General features: G+C 45.5%; 3 protein-coding genes across 4 annotated transcripts in view; 1 reads left to right on the top strand and 2 right to left on the bottom strand.

The window, feature by feature from the left end:
* LOC123991276 (vasoactive intestinal polypeptide receptor 2-like) overlaps nt 1-692 on the top strand; it is a 22,405-nt gene extending 21,713 nt beyond the window's left edge. For both annotated transcript variants that reach the window (XM_046292713.1, XM_046292714.1), the window contains exons 12-13: nt 70-111; nt 326-692. In XM_046292713.1, coding sequence (XP_046148669.1) covers nt 70-111; nt 326-499 — 216 coding nt within the window. In that variant the 3' untranslated portion in view covers nt 500-692. The remainder of the gene's footprint in view (nt 1-69; nt 112-325) is intronic.
* A 2,766-nt stretch (nt 693-3,458) lies between these two features.
* Nucleotides 3,459-6,547, bottom strand: LOC123991277 (eotaxin-like). The gene is made up of 4 exons (XM_046292715.1): nt 6,259-6,547; nt 4,225-4,345; nt 3,918-3,988; nt 3,459-3,742 (listed from the first exon to the last, which is right to left on the bottom strand). The coding sequence occupies exons 1-4, from the start codon at nt 6,338-6,340 to the stop codon at nt 3,720-3,722; spliced, it is 297 nt and encodes a 98-aa protein (XP_046148671.1). The 5' UTR covers nt 6,341-6,547; the 3' UTR covers nt 3,459-3,719.
* A 163-nt stretch (nt 6,548-6,710) lies between these two features.
* LOC123990406 (uncharacterized serine-rich protein C215.13-like) lies at nt 6,711-9,310 on the bottom strand. Its single transcript, XM_046290961.1, has 5 exons — nt 9,069-9,310; nt 8,631-8,742; nt 8,389-8,463; nt 8,190-8,289; nt 6,711-7,772 (listed from the first exon to the last, which is right to left on the bottom strand). The coding sequence occupies exons 1-5, from the start codon at nt 9,142-9,144 to the stop codon at nt 7,290-7,292; spliced, it is 846 nt and encodes a 281-aa protein (XP_046146917.1). The 5' UTR covers nt 9,145-9,310; the 3' UTR covers nt 6,711-7,289.
* Nucleotides 9,311-9,612: the final 302 nt, after the last annotated feature.

Below are 9,612 nucleotides of genomic sequence, written 5' to 3'. Positions count from 1 at the left end.
TAATAAGTTTATGACATGTATAGTGTGTATAGAAGCTGTTGATGTTGCCGTATGCTGTGTGTCCTCTAGGGCCTGATGGTAGCCATCCTCTACTGCTTCCTCAATACTGAGGTCAGTCAGCTCAATGTAATATTACATTACATTCAAAATGCTCTCTGTAACCATACTCTCTAAGGTGTGTGTGTGTGTGTGTGTGTGTGTGTGTGTGTGTGTGTGTGTGTGTGTGTGTGTGTGTGTGTGTGTGTGTGTGTGTGTGTGTGTGTGTGTGTGTGTGTGTGTGTGTGTGTGTGTGTGTGTGTGTGTGTGTGTGTGTGTGTGTGTGCAGGTCCAGGGGGAGCTGAAGTTGAAGTGGAGGAGTGTGTCGTTGAAGCGCTACATGTGGAGGGACTACCGTCTACACAGGGGGTCAATCAGCCATAACGGGACTGATAACTCCACCCCCTTCCAGCGGAACTCCAGAGCCCAATCCATCCTGCAGACAGAGACCACCTCACTGTGACACGACTGTAGTCCCAGCTGTGTAACCCCAGACTTGCATCTTTCTTTGACCCCGAAAGTAGATCTGGGTTCAATCAACCAGTCAATCAAACAATACAAGTTGAGGTGAAACTGAAAAGAGGAACATTTGTAACAGAGATAGAGATATTTCAAGATATTTGCTTGTTTGATAAACAGATTAACTTTTACCACAGTGCCAAGAGAGGCTGGATGTTTTATTCCATACATGCTGGAACCCTTGAGGAGCTGTCCTTGCTGCCACAGTGTGTGTGTGTGTGTGTGTGTGTGTGTGTGTGTGTGTGTGTGTGTGTGTGTGTGTGTGTGTGTGTGTGTGTGTGTGTGTGTGTGTGTGTGTGTGTGTGTGTGTGTGTGTGTGTGTGTGTGTGTGTGTGTCTTCAGACGCTAACTAAGGGTCTCTATAGAACATCATATATCCTATGTTTATGAGACAGAAGCCTGAAGCGTTTCTGTTTTCCACTGGAATGAGTTTGGCACACACACACACACACACACACACACACACACACACACACACACACACACACACACACACACACACACACACACACACACACACACACACACACACACACACACACACACACACACACACACACACACCTGGTGCCCTGTAGTCTGCCTCAGAGGTTCTCTTGAGTGTTCTGATGCCCTGGTTTCAGCATTGTGTGTCCATCGTTCTCTCTCTCACACACACACACACACACACACACACACACACACACACACACACACACACACACACACACACACACACACACACACACACACACACACACACACACACACACACACACACACACACACACACACACACACACACACACACACACACACGTGTCAGTTCTAAGCTGCTAGGATCTGCTTTGGAGACCCAACCATCTGTTCTCTGTAGCTCTCTGTCCTAAACTGTCACACTGTATAGCTGCCCCTTGCTCTGTAATTAACTCTCCTCACCTCTTCTCGTTTTCTTTCTTATTCCTTCATTCCTGCCTTCAGAGTTTTAATTAACCTCCACTAGAAGAACCCTCTGCCACTCCTGTCCTCCACTCATCCCTCTTTCCATCCCTCTCCTCTCTCCATCTCCTCTCTCCATCTCCTCTCTCAATTTCCTCTTTCCATCCCTCTCCTCTCTCCATCCTTCTCCATCGATCCCTCCATCTCCCCAGCCATTTCTGCCCACTCCTCTGACTAATTAACCTCAACAAGAATAGCCATCTGCCACTCCTGTCCTCCACTCATGCCTCTTTCTCTCTCCATCCCTCTCATCTCTCTCTCTCTAGAGGATATATTGGTGTGTCTGATAGCTTCACTGCTTCATTAAAGAGCTAAGGGGTTGAGAAGGCAAAAACAACTATTATTGGCTCACACACACACACACACACACACACACACACACACACACACACACACACACACACACACACACACACACACACACACACACACACACACACACACACACACACACACACACACACACACACACACACACACACACACACACACACACACGGGGTCATCACGCTCCTATTTACACGTTAGACTGCTTGACCACCCTCTTCCTCTCCACTCATCCCTCTCTTCCTCTCTCTCTACCCCCTCTCCATTGTATTCCCCTCTCTTTATTACATACACTGTATTCTCTCTTCATTTTTCTCCCTACCTTTTATCATCTACCTTTCCTCATCTGTCTCTCTGAATGGACTGAGTGTTTTTTAGAGCTTTAATAATGCATAGAGGATCAGCCATTACGTAAATAAAACACTTACTATTTGCAGGCCCCCGCTGCTCTTTTAACAGCCAGGTCGTGCATGTGTGTGTGCACGTGCCTGTATAAAGGTGACACACAGCATACTCATTGTACTCCGAATAGAATATGAGATCAGGAACATTTTCACCCACTCCTGAGCACCGCATGTGTGGTCCTACTCAGTCACACTGTGTGGTCCCAGTTGGCCACTAGATGGTGCTATGAGGTTAAACTTCTCCTCTCAGCACTGCTATAGTAACCCATAGACAAACTGTACACTGTATCACTTTAGGACAGCACACTTTGTATACTTTCCAGTGGTTTTAGATCAACATAAACACAACAATAGACGAATTATCTTCAAACTAACAGAAAATATGTCAAAATAAGAGACTGACTGTCATAACAAGTATTTTAAAGAAATATATTTGAAAATATATATATTATTCAATCCATTTCCACAGAACAAAGTGTAGGTCCTAATGACCCAATACAATAATCAAAATATAACAGAAAAAGAAAACATGTGGAAAACTATTCTAGATGGTTGTAGGGGAGGCTTGTCGAGGGAGGCTTGTAGAGGAGGCTTGTAGAGGGAGGCTTGTAGAGGGAGACTTGTAGAGGGAGGCTTGTAGAGGAGGCTTGTAGAGGGAGGCTTGTAGAGGGAGACTTGTAGAGGGAGGCTTGTAGAGGAGGCTTGTAGAGGGAGGCTTGTAGAGGAGGCTTGTAGAGGGAGGCTTGTAGAGGGAGGCTTGTAGAGGAGGCTTGTAGAGGGAGGCTTGTAGAGGGAGACTTGTAGAGGGAGGCTTGTAGAGGAGGCTTGTAGAGGGAGGCTTGTAGAGGGAGGCTTGTAGGGGGAGGCTTGTAGAGGGAGGCTTGTAGAGGAGGCTTGTAGAAGAGGCTTGTAGAGGGAGACTTGTAGAGGGAGGCTTGTAGAGGAGGCTTGTAGAGGGAGGCTTGTAGAGGGAGGCTTGTAGATGGAGGCTTGTAGAGGAGGCTTGTAGAGGGAGACTTGTAGAGGGAGGCTTGTAGAGGAGGCTTGTAGAGGGAGGCTTGTAGAGGAGGCTTGTAGAGGGAGGCTTGTAGAGGGAGGCTTGTAGAGGGAGGCTTGTAGAGGAGGCTTGTAGGGGGAGGCTTGTAGAGGGAGGCTTGTAGAGGGAGGCTTGTAGAGGAGGCTTGTAGAGGGAGGCTTGTAGAGGGAGGCTTGTAGAGGAGGCTTGTAGAGGAGGCTTGTAGAGGGAGGCTTGTAGAGGGAGGCTTGTAGAGGAGGCTTGCAGGGGGAGGCTTGTAGAGGGAGGCTTGTAAAGGGAGGCTTGTAGAGGGAGGCTTGTAGGGGGAGGCTTGTAGAGGAGGCTTGTAGAGGGAGGCTTGTAGAGGAGGCTTGTAGGGGGAGGCTTGTAGAGGGAGGCAGATTTACAGTACAGAAGGCTCCAGACATGGTCAAGCTTCTTCACTTTTTCATCACTTTTAAACCTAGAGAGAGACATCCAGATTAAACTGTGTGTGTGTGTGTGTGTGTGTGTGTGTGTGTGTGTGTGTGTGTGTGTGTGTGTGTGTGTGTGTGTGTGTGTGTGTGTGTGTGTGTGTGTGTGTGTGTGTGTGTGTGTGTGTGTGTGTGTGTGTGTGTGTGTGTGTGTGTCCTCTTTACCTTTCTTTCTCCTGTCGACCCAGAGTGTTTTGGGATCAGAGCAGATCTTCTCACCTTTCACTGTGTAGAAGCTGAAACAAGACACAGAGGTTATTACTACGACTGTGGGTGGGTGTGTGTGGGTGGGTGTGGGTGTGGGTGGGTGTGGGTGGGTGTGGGTGTGGGTGGGTGTGTGTGGGAGAGTATGGGTGTGGGTGGGTGGGTGTGGGTGTGGGTGGGTGGGTGTGGGTGTGGGTGGGTGTGGGTGGGTGTGGGTGGGTGGGTGTGGGTGTGGGTGGGTGTGGGTGGGTGGGTGTTTGAGACTTACATGATGGCGTTAACACAGGGTGGCATGGAGTTTTGGATGCGGTATCCTTGCAGTTCAGATTTTATGGGAGTGTCAGACACACTTGTGCAGCAGTTTGTGGTCACCTTACTGGGCCGACGATCTGAGAGGGGGGGGGGGGGGGAGTGAGAGAGCGAGAAAAAAAAACTGAAACAAAAGATTGTGAGATCTCTAAAGTAACCATAAACATTTTATCTTTGTGAGAGTCTGACAGGAAACTGTCCCACCTCAGAGGTGTCTGATGGCTCAGCAAAGAATAACAACGTGTAAATCAACCGACCTGTGTCTGTGTCTATCTCTGTGTCTGTGTTTGTGCATGCACAGGGTTGGGGAGGAAATAATTACATGTAATCAGTTACAGTGCATTCAGACCCCTTGACTTTTTCCATATTTTGTTACGTTACAGCCTTATTCTAAAATGTATCCAAATGTTTTTTCCCTCATCAATCTACACACAATACCCAATCGTGGCAAGTAAAAAACAGTTTTATAGAAATGTTCGCATATGTATTAAAACATTTTTTTAAATTTCTATCACATTTACATAAGTATTCAGAGCCTTTACTCTGTACTTTGTTGAAGCACCTTTGGCAGCGATTACAGCCTCACCTATATTTGGGGAGTTTTTCCCATTCTTCTCTGTAGATCCTCTCAAGTTTTGTCAGGTTGGATGGGGAGCGTCGCTGCACAGCTATTTTTAGGTCTTTCCAGAGATGTTCAATCGGGTTCAAGTCTGTGCTCTTGCTGGGCCACTCAAGGACATTGAGACTTGTCCCAAAGCCACTCCTGCATTGTCTTGGCTGTGTGCTTAGGGTTGTTGTCCTGTTGGAAGTGAACTAATTGGTGGAGTGCTGCAGAGATGGTGGTCCTTCTGGAAGGTTCTCCCATCTCCACAGAGGAACTCTGGAGCTCTGTCAGAGTGACCATCGGGTTCTTGGTCACCTCCCTAACCAAGGCCCTTCTCCCCCGATTGCTCAGTTTGGCTGGGCGGCCAGCTCTAGGAAGAGTCTTGGTGGTTCCAAAATTCTTCCATTTAAGAATGATGGAGGCCACAGTGTTCTTGGGGACCTTCAATGCTGCAAACATTTTTTGGTACCCTTCCCCACATCTGTGCCTCGACACAATCCTGTCTCCGAACTCTACAGACAATTCCTTCGACCTCATTCCTTGGTTTTTGCTCTGGCATGCACTGTCAGTTGTAGGACCTTATATAGACAGGTATGTGCCTTTCCAGATCATGTCCAATCAATTGAATTTACCACAGGTGGACTCCAATCAAGTTGTAGAAACATCTCAAGGATGATCAATGGAAACAGCATGTACCTGAGCTCAATTTTGAGTCTCATATCAAAGGGTTTGAAGACTTGTGTAAATAGTATTTCTGTTTTTAATTTTTAATAACTGTGCAAACATTTCTAAAAACATGTTTTAAGTCGCTCTGGATAAGAGCGTCTGCTAAATGACTTAAATGTAATGTAAATGTTTTCACTTTGTCATTATGGGGTACTGTGTGTAGATTTAGGAGGGAAAAATGTTACAAAATGTGGGAAAAAATCAAGGGGTCTGAATACTTTCCCAATACACTGTACATTAATACTGTACATTAATACTGTACATTAATACTGTACATTAATACTGTACATTAATACTGTACATTAATACTGTACATGTAATCTGATTACAAAACAATTGCAATCAGTTCCGTTACTAGCAAACATGCTAAACTAAACCGTTAAAATATATTTAAAAAGTACAGATAACTGTGGTTCGTGGAAAACTCTGGGTCTGAGAGGTGTCCGAGGGTCTATCAAAACGCTTCCTATTACAGTGGTACACTACAGTGGTACAACTCAATGGTAACTGTAAACACATTATAACATGTTCTGCATTTTAATGTGTGTGTGAATATAGTTTATAGCATATACTGTATATTCATATATAGTTCTAGAATATAAACCATTTATGTGTAGTTTTCAACCATTCACTACATCAATCAATCAGTGAATCAATACTCACAGTTGGCAGAAACAGAGGAGAGGTACACACACATGGTGATCAGGAGGGCCAGCGAGACGGTCCTGGACTGGAACATGGACATATTGACTGACTGATTGACTGAATGAATTAATAAATGACTGACAGACAGACAGACATTCACAGCTAGGCACTAAAGTAGGGAGACGGGTCGGAGGTCGTACTGATTGGTCTGGTAAACGTCGTAATGAATCTGTGAAAGGCGGTGGGAGTGTCAGGGGTTCCGTTTCTGACGGTGGGTTACATATACCGTACTGGTGGAAACACCCAACTTGCTCTGTTTGTTTGTGTGTGTGTTATGGTGTGATGTGGTCAGTATTCGTAATGCTATAGTCACACCTCCCCCCCCCTCTCTTCTCTGTTTTTTTTGTGTTGCCCCTTAACAAACCACCAACAGCAGTGTTTCGGAGAATGATGTATTCATAAAGGGTACACACACACGAACACCAGAAGGTGTGAAAAGTTGATGCTGCAAATGCATAGTGTCTGCACCACAACGTCAAAACAGTCAGACTGACAACTCAAAATAATATTTCCATCATTTTATTTTCTATTTCAGTTTCATCCATTTTCTGATGTTTTACAACTCATTATTGTTGAATAAATAAGTAGAAAAGGACATTTCTCTTACAAACATTTCTTAAAATAACGTTGATTGATCAAAAAGAAACCAATTAAATGTATAAGTACTTAATAAATAAATGTGTTAAATAACATTAAGAACTCATTAAGAACTCATTAAGAACTCATTAAGAACTCATTAAGAACTCATTAAGAACTCATTAAGAACTCATTGGTAATGTATAATGAAAAGTCATCATAACTACTTGAAGAAATTAACTAATAAATACACGAGACACTGGCCTTGAAGATATTTCATAAATAATGATGACAACAGAATAAAATAATAACTAAAAAGATATCAAATCTGAGTGTAATATGCAAATTGAAGTCTGTTTTTTTAGATATGAGGAAGTGGAACTTTAGTGGAACTTCAGCCATTGGCAAGGATTCTATTGGTTGGCTGTTGACTGCTGAGTTAAGGCATTCTCGGTTGATTCCCAATGAGGGGAGGAGGAAAGAGATGTAGGAGAGGAAGTGATTGAGGGAGGAGAGGAGGAGGCAGGGAAAAGAGAGGAGAGGAGATAGGAGGGAGAGCGGGACAGAGAGGGGTGAGAGGAAGTTACGGGGGGAGAAGAGGGGGAAGCAGGGAAAAGAGAGGAGAAGAGCGATTGAAGAGAGGAGGAAACAGAGAGAGGAGAGGAGGAGAGAGCTGGAGGAGAGGAGGGTAAGAATGTAGAGGTGGAGGTGAGAGAGTTGGAAGAGGAGGAGAGAGGTGGAGGAGAGGAGGGTAAGAATGTAGAGGTGGAGGTGAGAGAGTTGGAAGAGGAGGAGAGAGGTGGAGGAGAGGAGGGTAAGAAGGTAGAGGTGGAGGTGAGAGAGTTGGAAGAGGAGGAGAGAGGTGGAGGAGAGGAGGGTAAGAAGGTAAAGGTGGAGGTGAGAGAGTTGGAAGAGGAGGAGAGAGAAGGAGGAGAGGAGGGTAAGAAGGTAGAGGTAGAGGTGAGAGAGTTGGAAGAGGAGGAGAGAGAAGGAGGAGAGGAGGGTAAGAAGGTAGAGGTGAGAGAGTTGGAAGAGGAGGAGAGAGAAGGGAGGAGAGGGTGGAAGAGGACAGGGGAGAGAAGTAAGAAGGTAGAGGGTAGAGGTGAGAGAGAGTTGGAAGAGGAGGAGAGAGAAGGGGGAGAGGAGGGTAAAGACCTAAGGGTGGAAGTGAGAGACAGGGGAGAGAAGTTGACAGAGGGAGGATAGGAGGGTAAGAAGGTAGAAGTGAGAGAGTTGGAAGAGGAGGAGAGAGAAGGGGGAGAGGAGGGTAAAGACCTAAGGGTGGAAGTGAGAGACAGGGGAGAGAAGTTGACTGAGGGAGGAGAGGAAGGTAAGGAGGTAGTGGTAGGGGAGGAGGTGAGAGAGGGTGGAGAGGAGGAGAGAGAGGGAGATGATGAGCTCCTGCGGGCCATTCTAGAAGAGAAAAAAAATACACAATCAGTTTCCTATTCTCTTTTGTTCTTTCTCTGTGCGTGTGCACATGTGAGCGAGCGTGTGTGATAGTTAACTTACTCAAACTGTTGAATCTTGCGGCGTACCCAGGGTTGTTTATGGTGACAACAGATCAGGCCCTTTTCCGTCTCCAAGCTGCAGGAGAAACTTTGTTAACACTGAAACTGAAGGGGTATGACACAACATGTCTGGAGGCTTTGGCACAACATGGACACCACATACAGTAAAGCACCTTGTGACAACATATGAGACTAAACTGGATGAACCTCAATGGAATAAAGACTAAAAGACCTGTTCCTTACATGACGGCCCGTACACAGGGAGCGTTATAGTGCTGAGTCCAGTAGCCTGTGATCGGATCGGTCACCTCACTCCTGGTCACTGTCTTACAGCACGACGACAACTTATCTCCATCTACTGAGGAGGGGGAATAGTTTTCATAGAAAGAAAAATTGGCGTGCTCAGTTTGTAGTAACAAAAAGTAGCTGCGCACTGAATTCAAAAAGGCATACAGTATAGGTCTACTTGAATAAAGGAACAACCACACTCACTGAAACATTCTTTAATCACTTTTTTAAATGCTGCAGATGTCAGAACAAACGGATGCATTTTGGTAGCATCCCTCGTCAGAATCATACTTACACATTCTCAAAGAAACACATCATCTTGACCTGGCAATCACTTCAAAAACCATGTACCTTCCACCTCTAACCACCTAACACACATTCCCTTCTCCTCACCTGTCCCTGTCCAGACCAGCGTTGCTATGACGATTGCTGCTGTCCAGATCTTCACCAGAGTTCCACAGGTCACCATCTTTACTGGTACAATACAAGTTGAAAAAATAGATGAATGAATTCTCTCTCTTCTCTGGCAGGCTGCTCAGCTTAGCTCAGGGTCAGTTCTGTAGTGTCAGTCTTCACCAGGGTTGAGGTTATATAAAGGCCTGAAAAGCAGAAGTGGCACCTCCGCAGAGTTCACTCTTCTCCTCTCCTTTTTTTGTGAATGACAGAATGAATGAAAGACTGTCGGGAGTTTCTGCTGCATCAGCGCAGATCGTTTACCAAGAGGAAACACTTTCATCAGCATTCCGGACGGAAAAATGTGACATGGGTCTTTCCCAGGATGGCCGTTCAGAAGATCAGACTGACAGTTATGACAGTTGAACTAAGCTCGTGAGGTATTTCCAGGTTATATTCTTCAAGAATCAATGGGTACATATGTAGTAACTGCCGATGGGCTCTTTAAGGTATGGCCTAATGACTGAGCTGAACATGCTCTGAT

The sequence above is a fragment of the Oncorhynchus gorbuscha genome, linkage group LG12, assembly GCF_021184085.1.
Source record: "Oncorhynchus gorbuscha isolate QuinsamMale2020 ecotype Even-year linkage group LG12, OgorEven_v1.0, whole genome shotgun sequence".
Lineage (NCBI taxonomy): Eukaryota > Metazoa > Chordata > Actinopteri > Salmoniformes > Salmonidae > Oncorhynchus > Oncorhynchus gorbuscha.
Note: the sequence above shows the minus strand (reverse complement) of the source record. Positions and strands in the feature narration are given on the sequence as shown.